Source organism: Paralichthys olivaceus, chromosome 5, assembly GCF_024713975.1.
Source record: "Paralichthys olivaceus isolate ysfri-2021 chromosome 5, ASM2471397v2, whole genome shotgun sequence".
In the NCBI taxonomy this organism is placed as follows: domain Eukaryota; kingdom Metazoa; phylum Chordata; class Actinopteri; order Pleuronectiformes; family Paralichthyidae; genus Paralichthys; species Paralichthys olivaceus.
The window spans coordinates 18,828,219-18,844,971 of record NC_091097.1 but is presented as its reverse complement, the minus strand read 5'-3'; the positions used below and the strand labels follow the sequence as shown (position 1 = coordinate 18,844,971).

General features: G+C 43.6%; 2 protein-coding genes across 3 annotated transcripts in view; one reads left to right on the top strand and one right to left on the bottom strand.

The window, feature by feature from the left end:
• Positions 1 to 16,753, top strand: part of plbd1a (phospholipase B domain containing 1a) — a 125,342-nt gene that overhangs the window by 82,560 nt on the left and 26,029 nt on the right. The window lies entirely within an intron of this gene.
• zmp:0000000896 (caspase recruitment domain-containing protein 10) lies at positions 915 to 13,000 on the bottom strand. 2 transcript variants are annotated; one of them, XM_020105374.2, is made up of 25 exons: positions 12,831 to 12,966; positions 11,653 to 11,719; positions 10,963 to 11,205; positions 9,803 to 9,940; positions 9,305 to 9,491; positions 8,953 to 9,091; positions 7,828 to 8,022; positions 7,618 to 7,737; positions 7,217 to 7,342; positions 6,716 to 6,895; positions 6,539 to 6,643; positions 6,135 to 6,171; positions 6,015 to 6,046; positions 5,837 to 5,925; positions 5,673 to 5,719; positions 5,448 to 5,568; positions 4,717 to 4,894; positions 4,392 to 4,515; positions 4,020 to 4,260; positions 3,731 to 3,800; positions 3,539 to 3,641; positions 3,283 to 3,441; positions 3,070 to 3,182; positions 2,735 to 2,850; positions 915 to 1,394 (listed from the first exon to the last, which is right to left on the bottom strand). In XM_020105374.2, exons 3-25 carry the CDS (start codon positions 11,189 to 11,191, stop codon positions 1,187 to 1,189), a joined length of 3,057 nt encoding a protein of 1,018 aa, XP_019960933.2. In that variant the 5' UTR covers positions 11,192 to 11,205; positions 11,653 to 11,719; positions 12,831 to 12,966; the 3' UTR covers positions 915 to 1,186. The 2 variants fall into 2 exon arrangements, with proteins under 2 accessions (XP_019960933.2, XP_019960932.2); XM_020105373.2 differs by lacking the exon at positions 11,653 to 11,719 and having other exon boundaries at positions 12,831 to 13,000.

The window sequence follows — 16,753 nt, the reverse complement described above, 5'->3', positions numbered from 1 at the left end:
GCCATCAGGCCGCATTTTAAACCCCCCCCCCCCCCCCCCCCTTTAAAATGCTGGGGATGGAGTTTTTCAAATGAGAAATTGTGAATATGGGCAGAAGTGCAACTTGTGTAACTCGGCATGTAAATGAACGCATCAACAAAACCACAGTATTTACAACATTGATTAGAAGAAACAGTTTGTAACACAATGGAGAAGTGCGTCAATGTTTAAAGTATTCATACATAAGAAAATGTCTGATAGAGTACGGAGGAGCACTAATTAGTCGCAGTATGTTTGGCACAAAGTAAATTATCTTCTTTTACTTTAGAGTTTTGAGTAGTGGAGCATTTTCCAGGTCAATTAACTGCAATAACGTCTAAATGTATGCTGTTATGTCTCAATAAAAAGTTGAGCTCATAAGTATTTTATGCATTTAAGGAACAAGTGAAGTGAAACTCATTTTTTTATTAATTTATTCTTGAAAACAACATAAACTAATTTGGTCACAGTGAATTAAAAAATTAAAGCTTCAGTTGTAGTGTAAATAAAAACAGGGAACTGGCTGACCTGCAGTCTTACAAGTTTTTCCTTATAAAAATGTATTCATATAACTACAGTTACATCATCCGTATACTTTTCCATGATCTGAGTTACTGATTTATGTCCTAAAGATTATATCAGCAAAAAAAGGACAGTTTATACTCAAAATACAAAGTGTTGACAGGCTGTTCCTCCAACAAACAACAATCTCCTTCACATGAGCCTTCATCCTCTCTGGGTCCTCACAGCTTCACTGTCTTCACCTTGTGTGATCCTCAAATCTAATTTTGAAAGTGCATGTCGGTTATATATTCACATATATTAAGCTTGAGTGGGGAAAAAGAAACAATGCATAATTCATGCTAATTAAAAACAACTAATTGCGGATACATCTGTGCTGAGAGACAATTTTATTTTTGTAACTTTTAGACAATTGTAGACAGTCCAGCTGGCTAAATAGGTGTGAAATATGAAATATCTGTTTGTAAACATGCACATTGGTCAGTCCAATGTTATTTCACTCATATTATTAAAGAGATCTAACACCAAATATTAATCACGGATATTAATCCTCTCCAGAGACTTGACTGTGGTTTGCAGCCAGATTGTTTATTCAAAGACAGGAGAGTCTAGTTTGCACTTTGAATATCAGCACACAGTCTCTCCTCTACTGCAGCCTGTCCAGTTCCACCCATGCTACTGCTTTCTGCTGGCTATCGATGGCCTTGCATATGGCTGCCAGCAGCTCATCGGTGCAGCTCCAGGTGCTGGGCTCCAGGGTGTAGAAGAGCAGCGGCAGCATCTCCAGCTGCAGCTCCTCGGCCTGGCACACCTCCTCCATCACGTTGTCCTCCCCACGCCGTGGAAAAAACTTCCTGTTTCAAGTGTTGGAGAAGAACAATAGTTAGGTATTTGAAAATGAATTTACCATCCTCTGGTTGTATGCTTCCACTAGCAGCCTTAATGCAATTTATAGATTCATATGAGGTCATCCTGACCTCTGACCACTGAAATCTAATCAGTTAATCTTTGAGTCCAAGTGACAAGCAACAAATTCCCTGAGGCCAGAATTAAGATATCATGTTTGTGTGAAAGGATTCTCTTCAGGCTTTCTTAAGATGACACGATCACAAAGCAGAAAATGACAGTGAACTTTTAATCCTGGGTCCTAGGCATCTCAGAGAAACTCTGTCTAACCAGGCGGATATCATCTAGGTTAACCGACTGGTTAAACAGAGTTTCTCTGAACTCCACTGTGAAGAAACTAGGAGTTATCATTGATGAAGATCTGTCATTTACCCAACAAATTAGTCAAACCTCCAGAATAGCTTTCTTTCATCTGCGTAATATAAAGAGAATCGGACACATCCTGTCAAAACAGGATTCTGAAAAACTGATTCATGCTTTTATTACATCTAGGCTAGACTACTGCAACTCCCTATTATCAGGATGTCCCAGCAGATCCTTAAGAACCCTTCAGCTTGTGCAGAACTCTGGACTCCTTGTAGTGCCTAGAGTTACTAAGAGTAGAATGGGTGGTGGAACGTTTAGTCACCGAGCTCCTCTCCTTTGGAACCAGCTCCCGCTCTCAGTGAGGGAGGCAGACACAGTCTCTACATTTAAGGCTAGACTTAAAACCTTCCTTTTTGATAAAGCTTTTAGCTCAACCCTGAACCATAGTCATCCATAGCTATGCTGCCATAGGCCTACATTGCTGGGGGATCACCCATCAGGCACCAGAAACCAGCACCTTCTCTCTTCTTCTCTCTTCTTCACTCTCTGCCTGGTTTGTTTTGTTATATCTTATTACATATCTCTAACTCCTTGTGTCTTCTCTTCCCCTCCTTGGTCCATGCTGTGCGGCTCTCCGGAGCTTGTTCTTTCTCCATCCCCCCAACCGGTCCTGGCAGAGGCCATCCACATCGAGCCTGTTTCTGCCGGAGGTTCTTCCACCTGGGAGTTTTTCCTCCCCGCTGTTGCTCATGCTTGTTCGGTGTGGAACAAGTTGGATTTTGTGTTTCTTAAGATCTTGGACTTTTGTGCAGCACCCTGAGACTACTGTTTGTTGTGATGCTGTGCTATATAAATAAATTTGATTGAAATTTGATTGATTTGCAAGTAAGTGTATCGTAAACCTGCATGAACGTCAATGAAGTATAATTATGCAGCTATGATCTGATGCATGCTTCCTACTTGCAAATGAACGAGCACTCACCTCAGCTTCTTGTTTTTTTTATTCTTGGGGCGGATGTGGATGACAATTGGGTAAATCCCATGTCTAAGTAAGCCTTCAACACTGGTCAGCCCCAGCTCCAACAGACAGTGCTTGTCCTAAAACAGACACAAAGGGAGATTTGGATAATCTATAATAATCTACATTCATTTGTTTTGTCATGGGCATCCCCTTTCTCCGTTTAAGTGAAGAAGTGATGCAGGTAATTGCTATGATTGGTTATTTATTTCACTTACAAACACCCTTCACACTCCTCCCTGAAGGAGAAAGATAGTTTGACCCTGTTTTTATGAGATGAGTGGAGTATTTTTAATTACCTGACTAATAACATCCTGTATTGACTTCAGCCGTACGCCCAGAACCTGTTCTGGACTGCAGGAATCCAACAGGAACACGCTCTTGTCTCGTCTCTCTGATGCCTGGATGGGCTCTGCAAACCACAGAAAACACAGGAAAGAGTAGAAAGTGGTGGTCAAAAGAAGAATTGTCTCTGTGTGTGCGTGTGTGTGTCTGTGTGTGTGTGTGTATACCTGGCGGACAGGTGTTGAAGCTCAGACCAGACGCCGCTGGCTGCAGCAGACGCTCTATGAGACCACGAGAGAGCAGAGAGGGGGAGAATATGACCGGCCTCTTGGTCTGAACCTGCACCGGCTGCACTAAACTGTAAGGGATCAAGTGCTCGTCGTGACCTGAGGGGACACATGCAGAAACGTGCACATTAAAACAAAGTGAATCATCGCGTAGAGTTGGTGTTTTACTTTGAGAACAATGGCGGCCGGGTCTTACGTTTGCTGAGTGTGTAGAAGACCTGCTTTGAGGAACCAATCCCACGACAGCTGGGGTCCACTGCTTTGACCAATCGTACACGACCAGACCGTTTCTTCGAGAACTTAGTAGGAAAACAACATTTAATGGTTTGGTTCAACTGTGGGAGCTCATTCTGGAGGACTCTGGATACTTGCTGTCCTTCAGACTTACCACCTTCTTCTTGAAATCCTTTTGCTCCAGGGCCATTTTCCGGAGCCTCACAAGCAACAGCTGTTGTGCCCTGATATAGAAAAAAGTACAATCCAGGATATTTACTAGAATTAACATATTTAAAATGTGTTGCCCAGGGCTTATTTTTAACATAAATACACACTACACCTTATTATCTAGATCAGGCTAACATTTGTCTTTCAGAGCTACAGTCAATATTTCTCAAGGGCCAGAATTAGAGGTGTTTTTAGAATAATAAAACAGTTAAATCGAGGTCTAATTGACATACCTGTTATAGTTGGGCATGGTTCCTGCCTGCAGGGGCTTGGCAGTGCGTGGGTCCACGATCGAACAGCTCCAATGGTATTTCCCATTGTGCCTCGTGTCTGTGACGTGTATGATGTCATCACAGGACACGCTCAGAGAAGGTGGGTCACCGTGAGGCTCAATATTAAGATTGACACGCACGTAGAAAGAGTCGGCACCCATAAACGTTGACGACTGGAGCTGGGAGCACAGCTTGGAGTACGCTGATGACAGGAGGCAGAAAAGAGGATGATTTAATCTCTTCAGTTGGAGATGTGAATTAATATAAGTTAAAAAAAACTATAGTATTAAAGTTTAATAGCATTTCTTCACTTCTCTCAGATAGTACACTCACCCTCTGGGTTGCTCTGGTGTTTGAGTGTCGAGGCCTCAGTCCACCACTGCAGGGAGAAGTGGGCGACCTCAGCAGTGCACTGGCTGAGCTGGACGCTGCCCCCTCCGAACAGAACCCGCTCCAGCTGGACGACACAAACAGAGAAAACATTCATCTTTCATCTCACTTGGTCTTATTTTTCATTTCATTTCAGCTTTCCTTCGCTTGCAAAAATTCACACCTGCAGACTGTTTGTCCCAAGAATACAAAAATGTAGCATGTAGCACACAATAACACATTCAGTCGTCAAACATGATTAATTAATCATGCACACACACACACACACCTCCAGCAGCTCACTGCCCTCCTTCAGTCCACACTGCTCAGCTGGGGAACCGGCTCTCACGTGGCTCACAAAAATCCCCGTCTGGTTTCCTCCAACTATCGTGATGCCATCAGCCAGACTGGCCCTCCCGTGATTCCGCGGGGTGGGGGGACTTGAAGATGGCGAGCGAGGGGGTATCCTGAAAGATGGATAGACAGCAGTGAGACGCATGTACATTAAATAAACTAATCTAACAAATGAGATTATTAATATTCAATTAGATGTAAACAACTGAGCTGATACGAATATTACCTCGTCTGTCTGTTGGTTGGTTTAAATGTTTGTTTGTAAGTAGGATTTCACAACGACTGGACTGATTTCCATGAAACTTAATGGAAGGATGTGGTTTGGGTCAGAGAAGTAGCCATTGAATTTTTGTTAATAATGTGACCTCAGCAGAAGGTATAATACAATATTCTCTTTCCCTTGTGCTCATTGTCATGTATTTGAATTTGTTGTGAGTCCATCTACACGGAACAAAATTGACTTTGCTCTGTATTCAAATGCCATAATAAACATGGCACTGTCGTCAGGATCCCTCATACGAGAGGATGTCTGGACCTATACGCTGAAGGTAAAGACCGAGCACGGCTAGTGAAATTAATCCTTAGTGTTATTCCCTCATCGCAAAGGTGCTCGTTGCTGCTCTGCACATTTTACAAGTTACAGAAGTCAGTGTTTTGAGGCTGCACCTGGGAACGGTGAGACCGGGTTGGCGTGAGGAGACGGACGGCAGGTTGACCAGGTCAGGGGGGAAGAGATGAGAGTGAAGCGAGTTGCTGGAATCCCACAGAGAAAGTTCAGTCTGCTCACCTGAAAAGTCACAAACAAAACCTGAGCTACAGTTTGTTTTTGCTGCAGAGGAAACGTTGACGGTCGCTTCATTTGTATGCAAAACATGTCAGAAACAAATGTACCTGTAATATTCTCATTCTCATCACTGCCCCATGAGTCCAAGTCAAACCTTCACAGAGCAGAAAAAACAAGTTCTTACGTTAATGACATTAAATTATGTGTAAAGTAGGTGGAATAAGAAAAGGCTGAAAAAGTGTATTGATAAAGTTACGGCTGATACACTCACTCTGTGTTGACTCGTCGGTTGATGGAGTTCATACAAGGAGGGAAGGGGAATGTGGAGAGACGGTTTATTTCTTTTTCATTGTCTTCTGTCTGAGGATGGAAGTAAACAAGGTGTGTTTCATTGTTTCATTCTTATTTCTTTCTTGTATTCATGAATGAGTAGATATTTTATTACTTACTGATGACAGGACGTTCTCCTCTGAATTGGAATCTGTGGAGGAGCAGAAAGCAAAGAACATATATTTTTTAATTTCTAATCTTTCTAAATCATCTTCCGGCTGCCAGTATACACAACTTACCCTCTGAGTTTTCATTGGTCTGTCCTCTAGATGGCGTCTGTGGCACAGAAAGGATGAGTTAATATCATGTGACCTCACAGTTGCTAAGAGATGTTATGCAGGTACGAACTTGCATCAGTTGCATAACAATGTATTACAACATCCCATAATCCCCCACAACAATAGCTGAGGACATTTTCCTTGCAGTCCAAAAAGCTGCATTCCTTACATAGCATAATAACAACATGAGCAAACGCATCAGTGCTTCACAAAACAGCTGTGACCTGTGGAAATGATACCTCTCAGGAAACAAAGAAGCGGCTACAGCTCTTATGATTGACAGCAGCACCTCACTTCTGTACCGAGAAGCACTGGTACTGATTAAAATCATGACGAGGACCATGTAGTGGAAAGCCAGCGCTGACCTTTCGTAGCAGCAGGTGGGTGCTGTTGATCCGGGGGCACAGATCCAGGCCGAGGGAGCAACAGGGGCCATAGCACTGGTCCTCACTGCACAGAGACAGGTTGGACTGGGGGGAAGTGTTTGTATTTAATACTCTGTGGTTACAGTGTAAATCGTCGTGTTCTTAACGTGGACTCACACAGTGCAGACAGTGGTTGCTCTGCTGCATTTGCTCATGGCTCCTCTCCCTCTCTCGCTCCAGCTCCCCCTGCTGCTGCTCCAGGTTGGCCTGAATCTCCGCAATGCGTTTACGCAGGCGGTTCTTGTCCAGAAGACAGTCGGTGTACTCCAGCTGCAGGCTGTCACGGCTACGCAAAGCCTGGAACCAAAAGCAGGGAAGTTAACATGGTGTAAAAACCGTACAGACTGGTCAGGGATGCTGATATTGGGGAAATTAAATCTGCAGCAGGATAAACACTGACAGGCTCAACTGCAACCCAGCTAACTACGAAATACACAACTACCTCCACAGCCTGTAATCATAGAGATGGTTACAGGCAGGGGGTTTAAAAGGACTTTGGGGCCCCAGGCTAAAAGATCCTGAGGGGCCCTACATCAAATTAAGAGCCCAAGCCAACCAAACATGTCATTCTAAATTTCCTAGTTTAATGGTATGGCTGGTAATTGGTTACACACTGACCTGGTCTCTCTCCTTCTCCAGTTCCATGATCTGGTTGAAATAGGATACGCTCCTCTTCTGCTCAGTCTCCCAGTCCAGCTGGAGAGTCCTCAATTTCAGCTGTAGCTGCTCACACTGCGACTCCAGCTACAAAACAATTCACAATAATAAGAAAACAAACCCCGTGATCCAGTAGGAGAGGAGCAGGGAGGGGTACATCATGGACTATGGTCTATTAACCTAAATCCAATCTGCATGTCTTTGAGCTGTGGGGGGGAAGCTGGAGCACCCGGAGAAAACCCACGAAGACACGGGGACAACATGCAAACGCCTCACAGAGAGACGGGGGACCTTCTTGCTGTGATCAAAATTTGATAAAAGATAATATGTGTCATGTTTGGATTGACAGGTAATGTGATCACCTTGTCCCTGTACTCCTCGGAGCTCTGCACCTCTCCCTGGAGTTTAGTGATGATATCACAGAGCTCCTGCCTCTGCTCTGAGGCCTCCCTGCGGTCCTGTTTCAGGATATCCATCAAAGCCTGAGGTGAACAATAGCAACAAAATTTTAAAAAATACAAATACAAAAAGAAGATGAGAAATCTTTACGGACAAATGTAAGAAAAACATACGATGACTCCGGTGGCAGGGACCCTCTTCTGAGTTTCTGTGCACTCGGCTCGGTGCAGTGACTTCTCTGGTAAAACAGGCAGAGAAACATGGGCTCCATTTGAGAGCAAACTGTTTCTTTTGACTGGCGCAGCGTTCTCCACTGCTCCGAGGGTTCGGTTCTCTGCCTCTGTCAGCCTGGACTTTAGCTCCTCTACCTGGATGGAGACAAAGCCAGTTGAGACGTAACCTGACATTGACATTGTTGTGCTGTTGTAAAGTAAAAGACTGTGAATTATGACAAAAAATATGTTCTGTTAGAAAATATAGGATTTTTTTGACTATGGTAAAGTTGGCAAACGATAAAAACATGTCTCTCTGCATTTATTCCAGAGAATAGAAGCTCGGCTTCTTACTGGTTTTAAAAGACGACATCACATCACACTAATCCTTCCTGCGCTCCATTAGCTCCCTGTACAGTTTAGAGTTAAGATTTTACTGAGGGGAAGAAACTCATCTTTTAAAAATGGTTTTGTCATCTTGTTTTTATGGCTTTAACGTGATTCTGTCTTCTCATTGCCTCTATTTAATTAATTTTCTTCAGTGTGAATGCATGTTCTGTGATTTCTGACTTTCCTAAGTTGCGATATAAATAAAGTTATTATGAGTCACACTGCAGATGAGATAGCAAGAGGATTCTCGATATATTTCAGTTAGGCTGAAAATAAACCACAAATATTTTCAGGTATTCAGTACAAAGTGGTTCACACGTCAGTGGTGGGGGCGACATGTTGCAACAGAGCACAAATGAAATAAAAAAGGAGGCTGATACTATCTACACAGAAACGCTGGTTTGAGTTTTTGGTGTTGCAGTTGCATGCCTTCTTACATTCCACTTTAACCACCCCGAGCACTGCTGCTGTATTTGCCACCTAATCATGCAAAAATGTTATTTTCCTTTCACTCTCAGTCTACTGGAATTTGAAACTACCTCTCCCTGTCTCTACATGAAATCCCTGAAACGATTTTGTGACACATAAAAAAATGTTTCTATTGAATTACTAGCATCAGCAAATCTGGCAAATATTTGGTGAAAACACAACCTCCTTGGCAGAGGTCTGCCCCCCCCCTGCTGCAAACCGACCTACCTGCCTCAGCAGCTCCCTCTCTCGGATGGAGGCCTTGCCTTGCTCCTCTAAGGCCCTGGAGTATTTCACAGCCTGCTCCAGGTGTCTGTCCTTCAGCTTTCCCAGCTCTCGGGTGGCCGACTCCCAGTCCTGACGCAGCCTTCACATCACACATCGTCCAGAGCACACATTGTTTCTCATTGATTACATTGGTACAAAGACACTAGAAACAACATATGGATGAATTGCATTATGAGAGGATATTATTTTTAAACACCTTCTCTTCATTGTCATTAATCGTTCATTCTCTGACACAAGTTTTCTTTTTATTCGTCTTCAACTCCAAATAGCAGGATTCAATTTTGGAACCAACCTCTCTAGTCGCAGTTTGTCGTAACGTAACTCCTGCGCTTTGCGTTCAGAGCGGACGCGCTCGTCCTCCGCCATCCGGCAGCGCTGGGACAGGCGCCGCTCACACATGCGGCTGTTTCGAAGCTGATCCCTCAGTTTACGAACTTCCAGGAGCAGAAACTGGGTCAAACCCTCCGGACCTTCCTCGTCTGGGGAGAGAGGCAGGTGGAGGTTATTGGTTATGATGTATGGAGATGGTAAACTCACAGGAAAGTAAGAGAAGATCTTTGTCTCAGAGGCCATTGAAGCTAAATATCAGACATCTAACATGCACTACAGTCAGTGGATGCACTTGAGCATCACTGTTGGTAGCATTCGATAACATTCAAAAAGATTCCATGGTAGAACATGGAGAATCACGACAGAAACACTTGCAGCTATGAGAGAAAGTTCTTTTTCCCATCAATCCAAGTTTTATTCAAAATCTCCTCACAGGGCTGTAACAGAAACCCCTGCTTACCCAGTATGAGGGAGCATCGATGTGTGGGCTGCTGCCCGGTCAGCTGCGTGTACTGCTCCGGATGGTAAAACTCAAGCGACTCCATGAAGGCCTGAATACCTCGCTGGCCCTGACCACGGAGAATGTCCAGGAGACGACCTGTTCAACGAGAGACAAAAACATGCTCAGAACTAGAACTACCGCCCTGCAGACGTGGGGTTGGGATTCGTTTTGTGAGGCTAAAGCGGCCTTTGACCTTTGAGCGCCCAAACTCAGCGAGGTGAGAGAGCTCCTCAGTTTTCAGTGTGTTTATGATGCAGAAAAAGGAAAACCCCTTTACTGGCAGCAGAAGTCAATGCCTTTTATATAAGGTTTAGCTGAATAAAAAGAAAACCTGTGTATGCTCGCTAATTGTAGTGTAAAGATGTATATCTGAATATTAAAAGGATTCTCTTCCTGTGTCCTTAAAATAAACTTAAAATAAATGTTATTACTTCATTCTCTAGTGATCATTTGCACCAAATTTGAAGAAACTCCATCAAGGTGTTCTTGAGATATCACGTACACAATATTTCTTTCCTACGCACAAACCGTGTTCAAAAGCAACGTGGAATAAACTGTCATGTCAGAGTTTTGGTTCTGTAAACTACCACATCTGAAACAGAGAAACCACAGAACAGCTTCCTTTTTGATCTGAGTGTCTTTCCTTCCTGTAGTTATGTTGTAGTTTCAAACGTGGACATGATATAAACAAGCATGAGCTCAGTCACTGGCAAAGAAACGACACTGTGCACTGGACCAGCTGCTCCTCCTCATCCCGTCTGTAACATCTCTCCTTCATCTTTTTCTTCTCTCGCTCCTGATTCTTCTCTCTCCTTCACTCTCCCCTCTACTTACAAATGTCTTTCATGTTGCTCCTAACAACATTTATCTTCACCACACGCTCCTCCCTGACAACCTGCTGCACGATCATTCAAACTTAAAGTCACTTCACCACATGAAGAGTCTTGTTAGAGTGTAGATTTGTTTCCTATCTTATTGTTCAAACGACATCACTATCTATCTATCTTGTTTTTAAGGCACCATCATAAGCTTTATCTTTCACTTCATACAGCATCTTTGCTTCTTTTAACCTGATGATTTAGCTTGAGGTGTTAAATTGTATTGATTGATCCTCTCACCGGCCTTGCTGATGCGCAGGGGGTACTGCGTGGAGTTGAGCACCTCATCCTCATCTTGCTCGTCGATGACCTTGCACTGCCGCAGGTACGGGGTGACTTTAGCCGGGTTCAGGATGCGCGTGAGCTTGTGTCGCACTCCTTCCACGCGCTCCCACAGCTCCTCGCAGCGCTCCTCCGTCCAGGGGGCTGAAGAGTGCCCCTCCTCTGGAGCCATGTCTCTATCATCCATCCAAACTGTGACACCTGCAGGAGAAGAGCAGAGTCCAAAGACAGGATGTCATGAAAACAATACTTTTTTAAATCAAGACTCAAGATGTTTGTTGGTGTGGGCTAGAGTTACTGATATCTGTTATCAGTGAAGAAATGAGAAGATGCTCCAGACTGGTGGCTGTCTAAGACTTGTTAAGAGGGAATTAACCCCTAATAATCCAGATTCTGACACATAACTGAATTTAACTTGAAGACCACAGACACAGTGTTGAATCTAAATCAGGTAAAAATCCAATACATGTTTGTGCGAAAGAACGAGATGTAATATTAACACTCAGTGTGAGCAGCAGTGGTTTTTGGTTTTAATTTAATTGTTGTGGAGCAAAGGGTCTGATGTTATGAGGGTCAAAAACAAGGGGGAAGGGCACTTTGTGGGTTGGTGCCTCAGAGTGCAGGAATGAAAATACTGGCATGACTCACACTGTGCTCCTAAAAACACAACAGGGGACCACAGACAAAGACTTTTCCTGGTCCCATTCACTTCACACTGGAAGAGACGGAGAGAAAGTGAGTAAACCGTTCACTGCAGGAGTGATGGTCGTACGTCATAACGAAATAACAGCTTTCCAAATCATCAACAAAGCTGTGGCCCGATCTCATTTCTGTTGGTTTAACAAATGTAGTGAGTCTGTTTTCATCACACAGGAAACCAGGGCACTTACACATCTCACGGTGAGAAGCGTTTCATTTCTAACTCTTCGTTTTCTGAATGTTAAGAATAAACAAAGACATCTGGGCTCATGACAGTGATCATATTTGAATTAAAATCAAAAGAAGCCATTGATGACTTTAAAATGAAAATGACCCTCAAGTATTGAGCCTGTGTCTGTACTGAGAGTGGTTGTCTGCAGCTCTGGGCTAACAGGCAGGTCAGGACAGGTCTGGACGCTCTGGAATTTCTGTCAGTATCTATAAACAGTCTATTGAGACATTGAAGTAATGTGATTCCCACTTCACTCCCACGTCTGAAACTAAGCAGGAAACCCTCACCTAAAGATGAACTCTATTATTAATTTACCATGACTTCGTCCAACAAAGATACTCATAGCACCCCTACAATAAAACAAAAGTTAAAAACAGATAACCTGAAATAAAGACCTGATGTAATCTTTAAAACACACACCCATTCCAACAAGATGTAAACTGACTTTTTACAGACTTCACTTGTGTTTACTCTTTTGGGGATATCCAAACTGTGTGTAGCATTAACACATGTTAGATGCAGATTTTAGTTAGCAGACTTTAAATCAGTGTGTTAAATGTTTTTGATAAATATTGGACAATATGTTGGGGGAAATTATTTCAAAAGAAAAGAACTGGAATGGTGGTTTGCAAAAGTAATATCACAAGTAATAACACTGTCACAGGGTACTTTATATCCAGAGAAAAGAAGACATTCTACTACAGACACACATGATTGTACAGGACTTTATTGATCATTTACCAGGTTATATCAAAGACCTGCTGCCATATAAAGTGCAGTTTTACAGCAGTGACAGATAGATAGATAGATAGAGCAGCTCCACGTCTGTCAGATTCCCCAGAGAACAACAGAGCGAACTGTGCCCACACTTTGAAAATCAACAACGTCGACTTACCGCTCATGTCTCCAAACTGCGTGAATCTCCTGTGACGGTGACTGAGTGTAAATCTGCAGTGTGAGTCCTCACATCCCGTTCAGCTCCACTGACCAAGCGAGACTGAGGAGGAGTGAGGGCATCGAGCGTGGGCGAGCATGTAGCTCCACGTTTACGCGCACCTTTACGCACGCGTCCACTCCACCCTCAGTCCACAGCAGGCAGCCAATCAGTGGCAGAGAGAGAGACGAAAAAATCCCCACTTATCACTTCACCACTTTTACAAAACGATAACCTAATAATCCAGCCTCATGCCTCTGTAAAGAAATACTTTATATCGAGCCCTCAAGCACTAGAGGGCGCTTTCAACCAAGGAGAGGCCACACAGGTTCTTAACAACCATGGAACTGAAGTGATAAAGTTCAAAATGAAAGTTTCAGGATACTGTTAAACATCTGAATGAAAAGTTTTCTTTGCTCACCGACAGAACCTTTTTCGTTCGATGTCACCATGGAGGCTGACGCCAGAACAGATAACAGGACAGAGCAGTGACTCACTCTCCAGGTGTTTCACTGCAGTGGAGCAGGAAACAGCCTCTCAGCTTGTAAAGTGCAGGACGGAGTGTTGTCAGACTCTCAGGCCTTGAGTCACCAGCGTTGCCCCGAGAAACCCATTGATCCCCATCAAAACACAGTGACACAGAGTTTCATATCGACAGTCATATATATATATTTTATCTTGAGTAGATTGTGATCTCTCCGGCCCCTCCCACTGGAGGACGGTGGTAATTAGAGTCAAACTCAATGTGTGTCTCAGCTGACTCATACTGATGGCATCACTTCTAATCACCTCACTCATCGCTTCCTGTTTGGTGCCAGAGAATTGAATTAATTAATTAATTTAAAAAAACATATAATGCAAGTTAATGTAATACACAGACACACTCGATAGCAGCAGGTGAAAGAGATGAGGGCCGTGTTACAGAAAAAAGGGAAAGTGACGTTAGAAATTAGAAATTAGTGTCTAATAAAAATAAATCGTTGGTTTATTTAAATATTTCTATGTATAAAAGTGTATTTAAGCTTTTAAATGATAAACCAAGTGGGTACACATCAATTTAGGAAATATTTCTCTCTCTATTAAATGGTGCTGCTGGTCTCTCTCTCCTCTCTCTTTCTCCCCCCCCCCCTCTTCTTTCTCTCTTCTCTTCTCTCCCCTCTTTTCCACCCACCTCTCCCTCGTTTTTCACCTCCCTCCTCGAATGGTCGCGTCAGAGGGCCGCCCACAGTGATTCTGGTTCCACAAGAATTTTCTCCTCGTGAAAAGGGACTTTTTCCTTTTCTCCCCAAAAGCTGCACATCATGGGGACTTTTGGGATTCTTCAAAAAATATTATCTTGACTTTACTAAGATAATGTGTGTTATGATTCATACAAATACCATTGAATTGAGTTGAATTATATATAATAAGTCAGACCTGAACAGTAATAAAGCAAATTCAGTTTCAGTTAAAACAACTATTAACTACAAAATCTTTGTCACACATCAACCAGGTAGGATGAACACAGTTTTCTAACTTTTAATCAGAAGGGGAAAATGACATTGTTTTGTGTCATATACCACTTAGTTTATCACGCCACCAAAATCCTTATGTACATCTGTCGCTACAGTAAGAAGCCAGACAGGAAACATGAGGTGCCCGGCAGAAGAATGAGTCTTTTTCTTGGCCTGTAGACAGGAAATGTCAGGCTGCTCTCTGTCTGTCTCCTCCTCCTCCTCCTCCTCCTCCTCCTCCTCTTCTCCTGCAAGAACAGGGTCAGATGTGACGATGCTGCAGCAAACGTTCTCACATTAAACCAGTGGATGTAAATAAAGACTTTTACATGTAGTGTGTGGTGAGCTCTAAAAATAATAGTGTTGGTGATGTAATTTCATTTCACACACTCAGTGAAGGACGTGTAGTTGTGTGCAGATATTAAAGTAACGTGTGTGGGGAGATGCTCTGTTCATCTTTAGTTATGACTCATAAACTCAAACATCTTTCTTCTTCTCTTCTACCGCTCTTTCTTCTCCTCTCTGATCTTTTCTCTCTGCCTCAGTGTCTGTTGTTTACTCTCTGCTGCTTCTTCTCAGGACCGTACAGTCCTGCCTCCGACAGCCCGTCCAGGCCTCAGGCAGCGGAGGGAGGGAGCGGGGAAGGGGGGGGGGCTGCAGTGGATGAGCATTCCTGTTGTTTCTGAGGTGACAGCGATACAGAGGGGCCATTGAGAGCCACACTGGACCCCCACAGTTGGCTCATGCTGGAATGTGTGATATCGTGACGGTTGGGCCCAACAGAAATAGACCGTTCAGAATTCATTGAATGCATCATATACTTTCATTGTGAAGTGTGTGAGCAGGTTTCAGAAAGATAAGGCCGGTGAACACTTCTACTGCTGCGAGGGACAGAGAGTCAAACCAGTTGACAATTAGCTGATTGACGAGTCTTGCACTTTGCAGGTGGCACTTTTGACCCAGCAGCTGTTTCACCTGCAGCTTCAGGGCAACAGGAGACGTTCGGGACTGAAATGAGCATAAATCTTCTTTATATCTGTGAAGACTGACTGTTCAGTGAATCAGACATCTTGCATAAATGTACACCAGTGTCTGTGGGCTTCATTTCTATGTCTGTTCCAGTCCGCTCCTGCCCTGCACACAACAAGCCGGCAGCTGACCCCCCATGGCTCCGTCTATGACTCAACGCTGGCGGCTGCACAGAATCGCCTCTTTGTGTTCGTGAAGAATGTGTCTTTTCTGACTGTTTTTTGGAAAACAGAGGCAGAGAAGGAGCGAGGTGGGGGCGTCAGTAATTGAGACAGATTTAAATTTATCCTCTGTAGCCAGGATACTAGGACAGCATCTTTCACAACGGAGCAGACTGGTGGTCCCCAAAGTAAAAGTTGAACGATATAGATGAAAAAAGTTTAGGTTTCAAATTGTAATTCAGGGAACAGACTTAAGACTTGTATGAAATATGTATACGACCTCCTACACTTGACATTGATTGGTTTGTAGATGGGCGTGTGTCTGACGTCAGCGTGTTGTTACCTCAGTTATTGGATTTGCTAACTTTTTTGAAAAAGGCTCATTGAATGTTTGATTTTGCAGATCCTGAGCAGACAATTCTCTGGTTCATGTGATGCCACCGCTCAGACTTTAACCAGGCTGACAGGAGGACGTCGGCTGCAGCGACACTGAGCTCAACTTAACTGTGTGCAATCAAAATAGTAAAATAAAGTGCGGCTCTTAAAGTAAAATGTCTGAGTGTTTTGTACGTTAAGGAACAGAAACCTTCTTATTATACTGAGTCGATAGTGTCCTCTCATTCCCGGCTCTGTATCTGTGTCATGTGGAGCAGTGAGTCTTAATGAGATCTTGTAACTATCCCAGAGTAAAACCCTGCAATTTCCTGTTTAACATGGAATCAACTTCAATAATGTCAGGCGGTCAGAGTGAAAAAACGAAATCTTAGCGAAACAAACAAGAAGCTCGGAAAAACATTGGCCGAGACAAAATGTTTACGAAAAATCAAAGCAGAGGCCACAGAAGGGAGAGCTTCTTTATGACTGTGTGAGCTTCACTAAACTTTTTCACTCCTCTGTATATCATCTCTTGGTCCAGGCTGTGGACTGTGGGGGGGACATGTAAGTTTTTTTTTGAGCTGCTTCTGGATATTAAAGTTTGTCAAATATTCCCTTTGAAGAGGACAACATACAAAAATGAGAAATCAACACCGATGCTCAGTGTCCCTGTGGAGAGACTCCCCCGACTATGGACCTCATCGTCAGTGGGTGCCCACTGGGTCCCATTGGCTCCAACAAACACCTGAAGGAGACAAACAACACGTAGACCGGATACGGCACTGGCGTGATAAAACATGACGATGCGGAGGCTTGACTCCTCCGG

Excerpts from the sequence above, each read along its gene's own strand:
- zmp:0000000896 (XM_020105373.2), bottom strand. Across the intron at positions 9,092-9,304 it reads GACAAACTGCGACTAGAGAG|GCTGCGTCAGGACTGGGAGT; the intron begins GTTGGTTCCAAA and ends TGTGATGTGAAG. Across the intron at positions 1,395-2,734 it reads AAAAAAAACAAGAAGCTGAG|GAAGTTTTTTCCACGGCGTG; the intron begins GTGAGTGCTCGT and ends CACTTGAAACAG.